This window comes from Amphiura filiformis, chromosome 1, assembly GCF_039555335.1.
Source record: "Amphiura filiformis chromosome 1, Afil_fr2py, whole genome shotgun sequence".
NCBI classification, from domain to species: domain Eukaryota; kingdom Metazoa; phylum Echinodermata; class Ophiuroidea; order Amphilepidida; family Amphiuridae; genus Amphiura; species Amphiura filiformis.
Window position 1 is genome coordinate 33483378 of NC_092628.1, and position 18256 is coordinate 33501633.

At 35.9% G+C, this 18256-nt stretch overlaps 1 protein-coding gene across 1 annotated transcript; it reads left to right on the forward strand.

Moving 5' to 3' along the window:
- The first annotated feature begins 1468 nt into the window (after window positions 1-1468).
- LOC140145899 (T-cell leukemia homeobox protein 3-like) lies at window positions 1469-10430 on the forward strand. Its single transcript, XM_072167619.1, has 3 exons — window positions 1469-2173; window positions 3413-3629; window positions 6670-10430. Exons 1-3 carry the CDS (start codon window positions 1741-1743, stop codon window positions 6929-6931), a joined length of 912 nt encoding a protein of 303 aa, XP_072023720.1. The 5' UTR covers window positions 1469-1740; the 3' UTR covers window positions 6932-10430.
- Window positions 10431-18256: the final 7826 nt, after the last annotated feature.

Here is an 18256-nt window from a genome sequence, read left to right on the forward strand (position 1 = left end):
CCATGGTGAATATTTTGTCGAGATTTGGAGACTCATCAGTCCTAAAATAGAGTGAAAAAATAGGGGTCCCCGTTTTGGGGTCCCCGTTTTACAGATTACCCTGGGTCAATCTGTAAAACGGGACCCCAAAAACGGGGACCCCTAAAGAAATTTGTCAGAAGCTTTATGGGGTGATTTTAAGGGGTCCCCGTTTTGGGGTCCCCGTTTTACAGATTACCCTAGGTCAATCTGTAAAACGGGGACCCTAAAAACGGGGACCCCAAAATTTTGTATATTGTACCATTATATAAGAAGTGCTTACTACTTTCATAAATTACATTTGTAATATTAGTATATCCATGGTGAATATTTTGTCGAGATTTGGAGACTCATCAGTCCTAAAATAGAGTGAAAAATAGGGGTCCCCGTTTTTGGGGTCCCCGTTTTACAGATTACCCTGGGTCAATCTGTAAAACGGGGACCCCAAAGTTGAAAAACAGGGACCCCTAGAAATTTGTCAGTAGCTTTATGGGGTGATTTTAGGGGGTCCCCGTTTTCGGGGTCCCCGTTTTTGGGGTCCCCGTTTTCGGGGTCCCCGTTTTATATACTCCCGGTTGCCTAGATGACATGGCACGTGTACTGCCATGCTGCCAGAGAAGATGCGTAGAAGAAGACGGCATCAGGCTATACCATGTGTTAACACCTCAAAATTGAAGAAAGCGACAAAGAACGGGCGAATCTCTTTGGCCAAAAGGTGTTAAATAATTGACGGTCAAATAACACATGGCTTTTGTGAGATTTTATAAACTGGACTTCAGCTTAATTAACAATGCCTTTGGTGTGCGCTCGTCATGAAAAACACATTTTGTCTGAGGATGCATACATTTCACACCGTTAAATATTAATTTGCAAATTTGATTTTCGTCATTTTAGCGATTCTTGAATATGTATTACCTAACAACTATACTTTTAGAGGTACATTGCGTGTGCTTACACGAGTAGCAAAAAGTACTAATAGTTTTTACTGAAACTGCACCGTATGCATGGTATGTGCACTGAGATCAAGAGAAAAACGTGCACAATTGATCAAATTAATGATATAAGTGCCGGTGACGTTTTTAAAAGTATCAACCCTATTCAGGACCTGAACCCTAAAAAAGTCATCCTTTATAAATAACTTCATCGAATCATTTTGAGGGGAAAAAACCCGGGGCTCAGGGGAACTCAGGGGTGGGGAGGACATGTAGGTCTGGTTCTTACGGGATGGTATCATGGTTTTATAAACCAAAGTTAAACAATACTTTGTTTAAACAAAAATGACCACGCACGCGTCGACCGTGACAAAGTCGAATTGCATTGCATCTTGGGTAAGTCTCATTACCACACGTGAAAGTGTATAATGAAGCCAAGGTGATAAAGCTGCATCGTGTGTGATGACGAGCTAATAGTCTCATGTTATAGGCTTATTGTGCTATGTCCATCACATCACTCCAGTTCTCAAGCTGGTTAACCAATCACGTGGCAGACGTCGCGGAGTGTGGATGGATAGTGCTCTAAAGTGCCGCACCTGATGACTAGAAACTTTTAAAATAACAAATCTGGGCAATCACACTTTAATATCAGTTTAATATCAAGCACAACTGAGTGCTCGATAAAAGCCGGCGACGAGTCTCGCAGAAATTATTGAAAGATAAAATCTTTGCAGTATCCGCAGGACGCGGGAGCAAAACTGGGAGACAAAAACTGTTGATAAACATCAATATGGAGGAACGAAGGGAAAACCAACAGTATGTTGAAACCAAGACTCTTTCTCATGAGGACACTTTGTCATTTAGCATCAATAGAATTTTAAGCATACCTGCGGCATCATCATCTCATTCTCCGACTCATCTGGGGTCAGATGGTACTGATGATGACGATAAATCGGACACAGAGAATCATCTCATAGATCACTCTAAAATATTCTGTTCCTCCTCATCTGGGATAACCACATCATCATCAGCAGCAAGTGTAATCTTTGGCGAGCAAATCCCTGTCTCAGCTGCAGGTTTCTATACGGGGACGAATGGCGTAAATGGAATTGAGTGCAATGGTGCGGTAATACGGGTTCCAGCTCATCGGCCGATTCCCGTAGCTTTTCAGGGAATTTTCCCGTGGATGGAATCAAGACGTTTAGCTAGAGAAAGATTAACAGGTTGGTGAATTGTAACAATTGTATGATACTTTGTGTATTCAATATAGACCAAACCTTCCAGTAATATTTCTTGTCTCTTTTAGATAAAAAAAAAATATCGCCGTAGCCTATAGTTTGTACCCATTTATAAATTGTCTTTGTATTTCTGGAATAAGCATGCATCTGCACCGTACCACTTCAGTGATAATTCATTTAATTGTATTGTTTTGTATATATCATTTACAAAAAAACCCAATGCATATAACTTACATTAGTTAGATTGGACATTTATAATTATAAAAGAAATGACTGATGGTTATTCTTGGACACCAAATGACCATGGTCCAATTTAAAGTAGATTTGGAACTAACGTAATATCTTAAGTAAAAATATGCTTATGTCTTGATTTATACGAGAGAAACTTATAGTATACTCATGTACTTCTTGAGGTTTTGGGTACCAATATAATAGAATATTGGGTCAACTCTTCCATTCAACAAAACTAATATCAAAGTAATATTCGTTTACTTTCCATGCGTAACCTCAGTGATTTGCTCATCCGGAGGATAGTAAAAATCAACATTCAGATTTTGGCACCTTTTTTTTTTTTTAGATGTGCTAAACACACTCTAAGAAATAAACTAAGGTTCTAAAAATTCCCAAAGTTTTCCTCTCAGGAGAACCCTTAGAGGTTCTCTAAAGAACCAAAATGGTTCCAAAACCGTCGAAAATGACCCCAAAATGTGATACAGAACCGTTTTCGGTTCTTTCAAGAACCTTTAAGGGTTCTCCAAAATTAAAGAACCTTTTGAGAGGTTCAAGAGGAGGTTCTCCTGGGGACAACTTAAAAGGTTCTATTTAGAACTTTTATTTCTTAAGAGTGCACAGACAACATGGTTAAGCCGAAAAGCCGAAAGATTAAATAAACAATTTTACAGGAATATGTATAATTTCTCTATATAAGTACCTGAACGGGGCTTCAACTTCGCCAAAACTGCTTTTCCTCGTTTTTTGACAAATTTTTAATTTCAAAAATTCATACATGTAATGACAATTTTAATGACTTATCCGTCACTTTTAGGAAATTAAATTATACAGAACTATTTTTTACACTTTCGCTGGGCCTGGGATCACTGAATAAGCCTTTAATAGATAGATGCACGATGTACCGGTATAAGACAACAGATTCTTCTATTATCCGTGTTTTATTACATATTTTATAACTTTTGAAAAAAATTTCTCTATTTTGTTATTTTGCAGTTACTCGTCGAATTGGACACCCATATCAAAATCGTACCCCGCCAAAACGTAAGAAGCCCCGCACGTCTTTCACGCGTCTTCAAATCTGTGAATTAGAGAAAAGATTTCATCGTCAGAAATATCTAGCATCAGCTGAAAGGGCGACCATGGCGAAGGCACTGAAAATGACAGATGCACAAGTGAAGACGTGGTTCCAAAACAGAAGGACGAAATGGAGGTATATACTTTTAGTATTTCATAACATCCTCATACCATACAGGCCATCTTTTTGTAGTCTGCACAGGGGGCATTAAAACATATAGGATCTCCACCTTACAACCCAAATGTCGCTTTGCTATAATTTCTCCTCACTGTTCCAAGTATTGGCGATATAAAGCTTCATGAACTGTCATGTTTAGACTGCAGGTCCTAAAGCCTTACAATGTAGGCCTATATGCTTTCCTTTCCCCCTTTTCTTACATTTACACAAATACACGATGATTCAATTCAAAATATATTCGAAATGTTATCTACTGTAGACAGTAATAAAAACGTTCCTTCAAAACCCAAATTCCCATCATGATATCTTCATACATGTCATCTTGCAATCTGTACAGAGGAGGCACTGAATTTCGTAATTGAATTTCCATCTAAAATATCACCCTGACGTTGGCCTATACATTTTACTTTTTGGTATAATTGAACTTTTCACATCTATTGTTTTAGTTTGTGCCTCCTCACTTTTTCTACCTTAAAGTACCAAGTTTAACTAGACAGGATCTAAAAACATCAGTTTGTTTCACTCGCACCAAAAAAAATTGTCATGACCCATTATAAACAAAAAGAAACTTATCCCCATGTGAACATGGTGAACTGACGAAAACAACATGATTGTGATGAGAAGACTTGTTTTATATTTATCAGAATGATTGAAAGGTTTGTACTCTCGGAGTCGAGCGTCATGCCACCCGATCAACAGTCACTATGATCCACAACGTGCTCATCTATCAGGGCACAGTTCTTTAATCCCAATACATTTGCACATTTATTTAATGAACATTGAAAATTTGGGTACAAAAACTCATACTCTGCAACTTGAGGTCAAATTTTGTACTATGATTGTTTGATTGGGGTTATTGAATTATGCCATTGAGATGAGGCCATTATGGTCCATAGTGAGTGATCAACAGGATCAACAGAACGGGCAACAGAAGAGTCTGATTCTGATCTTTCTAACGGCGCATCACAAACTTCTCAACTTGGGATATACTATATGCATGTGTTTATTACTAAAAACGCATTTTCCCCATTTTGTTTCGCCAATACAGAATTCGAAATTAATAATTTTAATATATTAATTACTGGCCAACTTTGTTGCGCGTACTCGATACCCGAATAGAAAGGGTCCATTCCGATGACGTGCAAATACACCGATGATAACCTGTGCCCTCTGTGGATGATACATCAAGCTATAATACTGATTAAAGTGCGGGATTTATATACAAAATTGTTATGGGTCTCAACCGCCTATCTCTGTGTATGATATATACATAGACCACACAGAAGCTGTCATTGATATCCCACAATTCAACAGTCCAAGCAGCATTTTGGTGGCAAAAATTTACATAATCTGCATAGAAACGTCAAACGCATTTTAGATATTGATTCTTTTGTTCTTCATATAAAATGTATAACAAAAAGCTATATAGAACGCTGTATGATTAAAATAGTACCCTTTTGATATTAAAAATAAATTAAAACAAACAACAAACAAGCAGAACCATCTTTTCATCATTCACTGTACTATATGTTTAATTAAAGAACAAATTAACAACAGTTTATTATGTTCCCAATCGCTCAAACATTTCTCCTTTTATAATTTAAGATGCCAATTATTTTCAAGAAGTTTTTGAACAAAAGATGTTCAGCAGTATACATGCATGAGACAAGTCATTAAAAAGCTCTGCGTTCAAAATATTCAATAGATCCTAAATCCAAATGGTAAATTGTTGCAGTACATGTACTTTTAGCAAAAGCTATGATGAATCCATAGATTTTAGGAGAAATTCGGACTTTATCACATCATAACATAAAGATGATCAAGTTTTGATCATTCACCATTTATATCAAGGTTAAAATTCTTGTTTTTATCAGCAGCAGGCTGATAGAGACAGATGACCATGCATTATTATTGCTATTACGGTTTCTGTTTAGTTTCAATCTCGAGCTAAACACGGATCTCTCGAGACCAATTTGGTCTACTGGTGAAATGGTTGTGTTCTGTCATCCCATATAAAAAGAGCAAAATCAGGCCAACGTGGAAGTATGTTGCACATTTTCCTAGAACCATATTGCGTGTATTATGTATATGCAGCTTGCCACGCCCAGGATTTCCACCAATATATTATTATAATAGTTATTACAGGCTTATATTTCATTCATTTATTTTATTATTTTTTTCACTCATCATATTGTTATAAGGCCCGCCAATTACGAGCTGATCAAACTTTTATAAGATGTATAGGACATAGTACATATGTGACCGTCCACCACAAACCAGCCGTAAAGTCGGCAAATTGTATTCTGAGTTACCGTGTAAAATGTGCATGAAGGTCGTATTCATAGGCACCTCAAGTTGGTGCTGTATGTATCTCATTTTGCTAGTGCCAGTCAAACACCTTTAAAACCAATCAATAATCATATTGTTGAAGAGGATAATAAGCTTCTACCCATGTCTATAATTATAGAATTCTTAGATAGCTCTATAGTCTTTGTTTGCTTTGGCTAAATCCTGTTCAAGTGGTGGGTTACAAAGCATTGTATTTTATTTAGGTATATATAAACAATGAGAGGACATTTCTGAACCTCGTTGACTTGGGGATGATTTGAAATTAATGACCGCCATCGGACTGTTTGATATTTATTACCAGCAATGTGGAAAAAGAGACACATGTTGAACCGAAAAAGGGTACCATCTTGTTGAAAGAGCAAAGTTCAATAAACCATAACCCCGCTTCTGGATATCGTTTGAAGTCAAATGATATACCATTTAAAGCTTATGGTATATACGAGTATTTTCTAAATAGGAAATAAAGCAAAATTGACCGGGCCGACTTGTTATACACGTAGACGGTCACTTACATGTATAATGAAACCATATTCATTCACGGTATTGGAACGGTCATTTCTGTTTTCAAACGTGTTAAAAAGAGTGCATACATGTTCTAATTCATATATATTAGCTTTTCATTTTCCTATTTCTTTTATTATCTTTTCAGACGGCAGACAGCAGAAGAAAGGGAAGCAGAGCGACAAGCCGCAGCCCGATTTATGTTCACTCTTCAACACGAAGTAATGATGAAAAGTCTTCACGATCAGGCACCCCCTGACCCGCTGTGTATCCACAACTCCTCATTGAACGCTTTACAGAATCTACAGCCATGGATGAATGAAGATCATGGGTCCGATACCAGTTCAGTCTCACGTGCTGCTTCGGAAGGACCACTTTCACCACAAGCTGTGGCATCTGTAGAAAGTTAGTTGGCATGGGTTCGAATTTTGGAACTGACTTTACAGTATTATGCTTGAAGCGCTATTTAGTCGAACCATACAATGAACACGATGAAGAGTATTGGATTGACTCGCATCCAACAGATAAAGACTAAAATATAGTTTATCATGACTACGGTATTATACAAATGATATAGCCTACCCGAGATGATCGGTAGCTTACTCTTCATACTTTAGCATAGACCTATAACTTTGCAGATGAAACTTCAAAATAGCGCTCTTAAACGGTTCTTGTTCTCCTAACTTGTTGGACAATGTAAATATATGATGTAAAATAATACTTATTTAATTGTACATAAGACTACAGAACAAGTTTATTCTATTGAACAATGAACATATAATATCTTGAATACTCTCATTTTCAATGTTCTTCTAGATGAGAACTTGATATCAACAGTAACGTGGTAATAAGAGATAGAGATGGAGGACAGTACACACTCAAAACGCTGGTTAAATATTCGTTGGTTAAAACATTGTACCCAATTGGTAACATTTTAGCCAAATTTACTTGAATTTCTGATATCTAACCATATCAAAGTTGGGCACAGTTCAAACAACTTCGTCATGTTCGTGATTAAATCGTGAAAACAGTGGCGTAGCGTCATAGGGGCACGGGGGGCACGTGCCCCAATCAATCTCAAATTTAAAAAAATCCCATAGGAAAATGGCCGAAAAACGGCTTGTGCCCCCCCCAATCAGACCCAGTGACCCCCCAATCATGGTCGGTACGTCGGTGCCCCCACCCCCCATATGATGACCCACGCTACGCCACTGCGTGAAAATGTGTATTTTTTTTAAATTGTTGAGTACCAGGTGAACGACACAAGAGTTGGTTTAAATAGTTTCACCCGATGTTTGTTAAATTTTAACCAACTATTGGTTTAAAATATCGAATATCAAAGTGAATGTATTAGCCATCAACGTTGGTTAAATAACATTTTACCAATGTTGGGTAAAGAATTAAACCAACACTTAGTAAACCGGTGTTTAGGCAGTTAAATTCAAATTGCTATGAAACTGATTATTTGTAATAATTTTAATGTGACAGTATAATGCAATTTCAGAAATGTTTACTTGGGCAAATTGATGATCAATGTTTGAAAGGACCGAAAAGTTATACTTACTAAACACTATAAATCATGAATGTAGCGGTTTCAATTATCATGATGTGATATAGACTTACTATCTTAACAGTTTGCAGAATATACCTAATTGGTCAATCATATGATGACTTATGTGAAAACAGTGTTTAAATTTTAAACATTTTTCTCAACACTTCAATTAATGCACCACATTTCTAAACCAGTTTGGGAATTTGATAGCTTGTGTTTAGGAATTAAATATAATTATTATATGTAGTCTTGGAATTTGAGATTGGTGGTAGGAATCGGGTTAGGAATTATAACATAAAAGCCCGTTTGGAGCGTGTGTAAGTTAGTATTTAAAAAGGTGTTTAAAGTCTTAACGCTGTTTTTATATAAAAGTTCGAAGATTGGTCTATTTGATTTCGAAGGTTCATAATTCCGAAAAGTCAGTCAGACTTTAGGAATTGCTTACGCATCATTAGACTTCAATGGTGGGGGTGGGGCGAAAAAAATTGCCCCGACCCCAACGTCCTACCCCTCTTGAAGTCTAATTGGTGCGTCCCTTTAATAGTATCACAAAATTTGCCAAAATTCCATCGAGATGATCCGTTTTTTATAATACTCCATGATGATCAGGATGATTTACAAAAACATGTTGATGTTAGCAAAGGATCGGCCTTGGTTTTTATATGTTATGTTAACATTTTTCTTAGCACATTTCAAAACAGCCATACTTTTGTTTTTTAACCAATGTCTAATATATGACACTTACAAAGTGAAGAGGCGCCACGATGGTATGTCACCCTCACAAAGTTTTCAGAAAAGTTATATTTATAATATATATATCATCATAAATGTGTTGTGAATGGCGTTAAACTATGTTGTATGTACAGTCATTTAACGATTTGTTTGGATTAGTCGATAGACTTCAATTTGGTGCAATAATTCACTATGATATAAAACATATGACAACACAGCCTAAATAGAAACAAGAGGCTTCATTACTGCGCTCAACGGGTCGGGAACTTTTGAAAATTGTCCCAGTTCATCGTCAAAATGTTTACATCATTGGTTACATTTATCGGCTTACACCTACATACTGAAATACACAATTATATTAAAGGTACAATTGGTGATCACAGTGGAAATTAAAATGATTTCATGATAGCATTTGAAATCGTTTTGAATAAACGAAAGACTACAACAACATTTTAAAGAATTGTAACAAAATGTTGTTGTAAAATATATTTTGACAAACATGTTTGCAATTATTTGGTCAACACTTTAATAACATATGCTAGAATGTTTCGCATCACATTTTTAAAAATGATTTTGAATGTGATTACATACAATTAACGTTTTGTACCCTTTATATAAGGCCAAATTAAAAAATAAACATGTTTCACGTCCCCTCCCGCTTCCTTTTTTGATGTTTCTTCAATTTTGTTTTTATTTTTTGAAATTCAGTTATAACTTTTCAAAAAATATGTCTAGGAAGTAGAGATGCTTTCTATAGCTTTGCTTATATACAAGAAACACTTTTATAAGGTTTTGTGATAGTTAGAGGGGCCTATCTCTCAGAACTACAAATAAAAAGAGGCCTCCTCCTTTTTCCAGGCATTATTGTATACGCTAAAACACTACTAAAACAGCTAAATTATGGGTATTTACACTGATTTTTCGATAAAAATAAAAAATAAAAAGTCCACTCTTCCTCCTTTTTTTCAAAAACCCGGACATGAAACATGTTTTTTATTTTACTTGGCCTAACCCGACATCTAAACGTGTTCTGTAAAACGTTTTGTGTGGGGTGTCTTTAAATGTGTGATATGTATGGGCGGCTACATGGGTCAAAAAGGGTCTAAGACTAAGAAATGGGTGTAAAATCCAAAAAGGGGTCTAAGACTCAGAAAGGGTTAGATGATAGTCTATTTCATTGTATCAGTATACGAAACTATGCATGGTTTACCAAATAGCTTCATCAGTTCATGTAGACTAAGGTAATGACACATAAAAATAAATTCATTTCACGCCGCTCCCTCTTTTATCTTCTGGGATCGAAAAAGAATGTTTTATTGTGTCATTTTCATATTAATTTTATTTTTAATACCGTAAACCGGGGTGACTAATTATTTTGGATACGCATAGGACAGGGTTGCTTGATTTGAATCACATGGATTTTTTTTTCAAAAATATTATTGATTTAAATTTAAATCAGTGCTTTAAAAAAATCATGTGATTTAAATCGAGCATGCAACCCAAGTCACCCGGTGTCCAAAGTCACCCCGCTTTACGGTACTTTAGTAAGATTATAACAATATTTTGAAACTTAGTATGCCTCTACGGAGGTACCCATGTACTGATTCATGTCGTTCAATATCAATACGAACCAATTGTATAATAAAATGTGTATATTGTGTAAAATAAAATTCTCATCTCTAAATTTACTGCTATGACTGTGTTTATTCATGGAAGTTAGTAGGGGAAATTGGGGTAATTGTGGCCCCCTTTTGCATTTTTACCAAGTAATTCTTAAAGTATGAACTGGAGAAGTAAAATTTCTGCATGAGTAGATAGAGGCAATGGGTACCTATAATATGTGATAAATATAATTGGAAAATATATTACAATTTGCATAATAATTAACATAATGTTAATTAGTTTAGGGGCCACAATTACCCCAAGCGTTGGGGTAATTGTGGCCCCTACACAAAATAAAGAATTTAAAGAGTATTGCGAATCCAGTTCTTCCTGATAACTATTAATAACATGTTTTATAGTCAATGCAATATGAACTGGTTTATTTTCCAGAAAAAGGCATTTTAAGGCATTTTGTAAAATACTTGTTATTATGCTAATTTTTGCATGCCGAAACTGCGGCCGGATCTGACTGTTCATTACACTTCCTTGTTTTGACTTGAAAATATACTAAATGTGTCTTTTTTGTTTCAATAATGACCCCAAATGGCTAATTAGATTAACACATAACAGATTAATCACCAAAATAGCTTTTTAGGGGGGTCAAATGCATAATTTTGCATAAGACATGAACAGGGGCCACATTTACCCCAAGCCGGGTATTACATAATATGCAAATTTAGCTTATTAAATAAACCATTTTAATAAAATTGTTATATCAATGGAAACTGTTATGATTACCTTTCATGTCAATAACATACAAGATAGTCAGTGATATATCATACAACCAATAAGTACCACCCCTATGAATAAAAAGTGGACTTGCCACTTTTTTAAAGCCATTTGCGATATCGCTCCACTATTTAGACCCCCTCATAAAAATTTTAATGTTATTTGAATAATTTGTTCACCAAACAGTAACATAAAGACCACTCTTTCATACAATACAAAGTTAAGTCACCTAGACCAATGCTTAATAATTATAAAGACACCCTGATAAAGACAAAGGGGCCACATTTACCCCGAGGCCACAATTACCCCAGTCTCCCCTATAACTTCCATGGCTTATTACATGAAGATTTTTTGCTATTGAGGTTGGATATGTAAGCGTGTATGTGTGCGGAACTAACATACAAGTCATACCTTTCTGTACGAGTGTAGTCTTTATTTTTCTCAGTATTTGAGCTCAAGCACCGTTCCGACCCGCCTTAAATAGCACCAAAAACATGTGAAGAAATTTGAATTTATCTGCCATCAGTATCACCAATTCATTGCATCCATTCAATGATTAGGAAGACTCTAACGTCCGTGATCGTGAAGCTGACAATATTCTACCAAGTGGTCCAAAGAAGCATTTGGATCTGCAGAAAGGGACATGACACTCAGTTATATCTGATAGTGAAACTAATATAATTTTGTGACAAAAAATAGAAGAACTTAAATAAATAAATAAATAAATAAATAAATAAATAAATAAATAAATAAATAAATAAATAAATAAATAAATAAATAAATATATAAATAAATTAATTAATTAATAAACAGATAAATATTTAAGTATTTAAATAAATAAATATATAAAAAAATAAAATAAAAATAAATAAATAAATAAATAAATAAATAAATAAATAAATAAATAAATAAATAAATAAATAAATAAATAAATAAATAAATAAATAAATAAATAAATAAATAAATAAATAAACAAATAAATAAATTTGATAGCCCTGTGGATGAAATAGAACTCCCTCTGATAGTACTATGGATGAAGTAGATCTACCTCTGATAGCACTGTGGATGAAGTATCTCTAATAGCACTGTGGAAGAAGTACATCTGATAGTACTGCCTGTGGAAGAAGTACCTCTGATAGCCCTGTGGATGAAATAGAACTCCCTCTGATAGTACTATGGATGAAGTAGATTTACCTCTGATAGCCCTGTATATGAAGTACCTCTGATAGCACTGTAGATGAAGTACCTCTGATAGCACTGTAGATGAAGTACCTCTGATAGCCCTGTGGATGAAGTTGAACTCCCTCTTATAGTACTATAGATGAAGTAGATCTATCTCTGATAGCACTCTGGATGAAGTACCTCTGATAGTACTGAGGAAGAAGTACCTCTGATTACACTGTGGATGAAGTTGAACCCCCTCTGATAGTATTATGGATGAAGTAGATCTACCTCTGATAGCACTGTGGAAGAAGTACCTCTAATAGCACTGTGGAAGAAATACCTCTGATAGCCCTGTGGATGAAATAGAACTCCCTCTGATAGTACCATGGATGAAGTAGATCTACCTCTGATAGCACTGTAGATGAAGTACCTCTGATAGCACTGTGGAAGAGGTACCTCTGATAGCACTATGGAAGAAGTACCTCTGATAGCACTGTGGATGAAGTTGAACTCCCTCTGATAGTATTATGGATGAAGTAGATCTACCTCTTATAGCACTGTAGATGAAGTACATCTGATAGCACTGTGGAAGAATTGCCTGTGATAGCCCTGTGGATGAAGTAGAACTCCCTCTGATAGTACTATGGATGAAGTAGATCTACCTCTGATAGCACTGTGAATGAAGTACCTCTGATAGTACTGTGGAAGAGGTACCTCTGATAGCACTATGGAGGAAGTACCTCTGAAAGCACTGTAGATGAAGTTGAACTCCCTCTGAAGTACCTCTGATAGTACTGTAGATGAAGTACCTCTGATAGCACTGTGGAAGAGGTACATCTGATAGCACTATGGAAGAAGTACCTCTGATAGCACTGTGGATGAAGTTGAACTCCCTCTGATAGTATTATGGATGAAGTAGATCTACCTCTTATAGCACTGTAGATGAAGTACATCTGATAGCACTGTGGAAGAATTGCCTCTGATAGCCCTGTGGATGAAGTAGAACTCCCTCTGATAGTACTATGGATGAAGTAGATCTACCTCTGATAGCACTGTAGATGACGTACCTCTGATAGTACTGTGGAAGAAGTACCTCTGATAGCACTGTCGAAGAATTACCTCTGATAGCCCTGTGGATGAAGTTGAACTCCCTCTGATAGTATTATGGATGAAGTAGATCTACCTCTGATAGCACTGTAGATGAAGTACCTCTGATAGCACTGTGGATGAAGTTGAAAGTTGAACTCCCTCTGATAGTACTATGGATGAAGTAGATCTACCTCTGATAGCACTGTGGATGAAGTACCTCTGATAGTACTGTGGAAGAGGTACCTCTGATAGCACTATGGAAGAAGTACCTCTGAAAGCACTGTAGATGAAGTTGAACTCCCTCTGATAGTATTATGGATGAAGTAGATCTACCTCTGATAGCACTGTGGATGAAGTACCTCTGATAGTACTGTGGAAGAAGTACCTCTGATAGCCCTGTGGATGAAGTAGAACTCCCTCTGATAGTACTATGGATGAAGTAGAACTACCTCTGATAGCACTGTGGATGAAGTACCTCTGATAGTACTGTGGAAGAGGTACCTCTGATAGCACTATGGAAGAAGTACCTCTGAAAGCACTGTAGATGAAGTTGAACTCCCTCTGATAGTACTATGGATGAAGTAGATCTACCTCTGATAGCACTGTGGATGAAGTACCTCTGATAGTACTGTGGAAGAAGTACCTCTGATAGCCCTGTGGATGAAGTAGAACTCCCTCTGATAGTACTATGGATGAAGTAGATCTACCTCTGATAGCACTGTGGATGAAGTACCTCTGATAGTACTGTGGAAGAAGTACCTCTGATAGCACTGTCGAAGAATTATCTCTGATAGCCCTGTGGATGAAGTTGAACTCCCTCTGGTAGTATTATGGATGAAGTAGATCTACCTCTAATAGCACTGTAGATGAAGTACCTCTGATAGCACTGTGGAAGAATTACCTCTGATAGCCCTGTGGATGAAGTAGAACTCCCTCTGATAGTACTATGGATGAAGTAGATCTACTTCTGATAGCACTGTAGATGAAGTACCTCTGATAGCACTGTGGAAGAAGTACCTCTGCACTGTATGAGTTCACCAACTTTCAGATCAAATATTTTTTGCCAATGTATACAATTTTTGATTTGTTATCATGGTTATAGTATAAATAAAACTGAAACTGAAACTTCATAATTATAAGTGTCAGGATTTGTGCTTTAAACTGTTCGCTTATTACACTGAAAATTATTGTAATTGCAGGCAGAGTACACACAACAGGCATACCGTATGCCTGTTGTGTAGTTTACCCACAAACGCCACAAAAACACATAGCACCCCAATACTCCCCTGCCCCCCCAGAAAAAAGAAACTCGAACAACTTCGAAAATGTTGTAATTTGTTATTTTTAATAAACGATGGCTTATTCATGTTTAACCTAAATACGGAAAGAGCACCTTTTTATCAAACTTTATTGCAGACAACATACAGGTACATAATATTTCGTGATTTGTGTTGTTAAGGCAATTGCTTAATGATTCAGGAATTACTCAATCATCATAAATAAACTTGGAATTCCTTTCAAGAAGTTGCGCAGAATGCATTTCAAACATATCACTTTGGTACTTTGGTAAAATATAATCTTAATTTTTCGTTTAATTGATAAGATGTTAGATTGATAGTGAAATAATCAGATAATAAGCTATTACTCGTTTGCGGTTGTGTCATTTGTGGTTCTTTTAAAATAACAATGCCATTTTCATAATTAACACAAAAACGAAAGAGGTATGCGGTTAATAATGCTTTAGTAGTATAGTTACTCTAACATATGCTTCATACCCCATTAGAATTCCGAACACCGTGGCTTTCAGTTTCTTTAATACTTTAAAAAAATCTCTACCACCTTACATGAAAATGACAAGCAACAACTCGATGGCAATCAATCTCGCGCCAATATCCTATCAAATCAATTTGATGAAATACGTGATATTGCCGCCTGTTATTACCTGAGATGAGATTGTCTTGTGAGGCTAAGAAATCATTTGGGTTAAAGCTGCCTGTAGTGAAAGCTGAATTCTATAGGTGTCCGATATGGTTCTTAATATTAAAACATGGTCCCCGTTCAAATTCAATCACTCGTTGCTGTTATAGCTAGTGATTGGAGAATTCGTCTATTACATGCCTAATACTCGGAATGACACATAATTATTAAATTGCATTAACAAAATAATTGTATGTTACAGGGTGTCCATTTATTTATTTTCAAACACAAAAGTATTATTTTTCTAGCATAGAAAAAGGTATACAAATTTTGATATGATATCCATATAGCAGCCATTTCATTTATTTGTGAAAACGTCTCCTTACACTGTTGTCAATGCTATTATGTTTTTCTCGCCATTTACGCCAACTTCTTTAGCTACCTAGGATGCGCATCAGTAAACTTTCCCGCGTAAAAAGTTACCAAACGATTAGAATGCAATGATGGCAATTGCGATATATCATGCCGTCGAGAGCAAATCATGGTAATCCCGACCTGCTTTGTATTCTTTGAAATGTCAGTCAATAATGAAAAAAAGGGTTGGAGTTTATAGGACGCACCAATAGACTTCCGCAGAGGGATGGGGTGAGGAGGGGGCTGGGGGTTGGGGAGGGCTGTTGCAGGGCAACCTAATTCCTCACTGAAACCCTAAAGGTGTGTAAAAGTACGGTTGGTATAGTTCTCATATAATTAAACGCACACAAAATCAGGGAAGCATAGTAAGCGCCATGGCCAACCCGCTTTTTGATAAATGTTTTTCTTGATAGCTTTATTCCAATTTTGGCGTATATTTGTATTTTAGCCGCCCCACATATAATTTTTCATGGCCGATTCACAATTTCAACCTTGTTACGGCCCTGCACTAAATACTAATATAATACTATATGGTAAAGCATGGTAAGTTCTCAAATTGCTTTGGATTCCAAATTAACTTAAAAACAAAAGGACTAATGTAAAAGTATTTCAGGGTCCTAAGTGTTGCATTTTGGGATACATTTTATTTGTTAAGTAGTAAGCATATAAGCTACACGGTTGGTTTACCACCATTACATCAATAATCTAATGAATTACAGTAATGGGATGAGAGGTTGGCCTTTCCTTCACTGTTTTAGTTCAAGCAGTCCGTTAAATTCAGGCAGTGATCACCGCTGATTTAGCTCGGATTGTTTAAAACGATTGTTTTTTGATTTAAGTACAGGAGCATACATCACCTTAATCCATATAAAGAGGGTAAAGAAGAGGGTTATACACTCTAAATTTCAAGGATTTAAAAATAAATCCTAAAGGATTGTAATTAGGGACCAATCAAGTATTAGATTTAAAATTAAAACTTTTAGAATTTAAAATTAAATCTTTAAAATTTAAAATTCAAATCTGTAAGATTAATTTTTAATCTAAAATTTATTGGTCCCTAATTACAATCCTTAAGGATTTATTTTTAAATCCTTGTAATTTAGAGTGTATAATTGACACCTAACCATATTTAACCATGCAGGCATCTTGGGTATTTCATACTTATTATCTATTTAAGCTATACATTTTAAGCATGTTTTACTCCAAATCCTCACATGTCGACCCTTTTACTTTGTTTTTTGTTTTTTGGAAGATGTCGCAAATTTACACTCTTAGATTAAAAAGTTCTATAAGGGTTCTACATACATCTTTTTAAAACTGACAGTTAAGATTCATGGGGTTCTAAGGAAGTGCAAGAGCCACAAAATGGTTCTTTCTGACCGTTACAGAACCTTTTTCACATCTAAAATGGTTCTTTCTGACCGTTACAGAACCTTTTTCACATCTAAAATGGTTCTTTCTGAACGTTGCAGAACCTTTTTTTCACATATAAAATGGTTCTTTCTGACCTATGCAGAACTCTTTTTAGATCTTTGTAAAATTTTAAAGGTTATGTAAACAAGACAGCGTTAGAACTGTTCAAATTTTCTCAGAACTTTTTTTTCTAAGAGTGTAGCATATGCATACACTTGACCATCGTAGAAATAATTGAATCACACAAATGATGTTTTCGAGCGAAAGTAATTGCTTTTGTCACAAATACGCAATACTCTGTTACAAAATAAGTGATATTTTAAGACTTGAGACTGATCACTGCAGGGTATGCACCATATAACTTTTGTGCAGGGCTTTACACGCCCTATCATACTCACATTTGAATTTGAATGATGATAAATGATGATGAAAGTACTGTGAACATAATGGAAGCTTTTTTGGACAGTTCCACCTCCAAAACAATAATTTTCTTTTTGCTTGTATGGCGCATTGGCCATCAAATCATTGCCAATTTACTTGATTCGTTTCCATAATTCGCCAAAAAGGCAAAGACTAAAAGTTGTTAATGCCCGATGGCAATGTTGTGTTGTACGCATTGAAGCAATTTTTGAAGCTGCATTAAAACGATTAAACTATCCATCAGTTACAGTCGAAAATGTGGAAACATTTTGCCAGAATTTCTTCCTTTATTATTTTTGGATTGGTAAAATGTTTGTCATTTTTGGACATAGTCGACCTTGCTTCATTAGCTCAAGAGGCTTTTTATTGCCTAATTCAGTATTGGAATCATATTGTGCTGCATACATGCTTGACACCGTCTTTGATTTGATTTGTTCGGGTTTTTGACAACCCTGGATAACCCAAGAAAGCCTCTATTGAAGCTTATTTCCATTGGGGTCCATTTGAACACTGAGACGGGTTGGCCCTTGGGAACAGTCAGGGGTTAACACCCTACTCTTTTCGAAACTGGCTGCGAAATACATGTACAGGTATGGCTCTCTGCACAGGGGACGGACGGCTTAACGTCCCCTCCGAAGGACGG

Coding starts and splice junctions, on each gene's coding strand:
- LOC140145899 (XM_072167619.1), top strand. CDS start 1,741: ATGGAGGAACGAAGGGAAAACCAACAGTATGTTGAAACCAAGACTCTT. Junction 2,174..3,412: donor AGCTAGAGAAAGATTAACAG/GTTGGTGAATTG, acceptor GTTATTTTGCAG/TTACTCGTCGAATTGGACAC. Junction 3,630..6,669: donor AACAGAAGGACGAAATGGAG/GTATATACTTTT, acceptor TTATCTTTTCAG/ACGGCAGACAGCAGAAGAAA.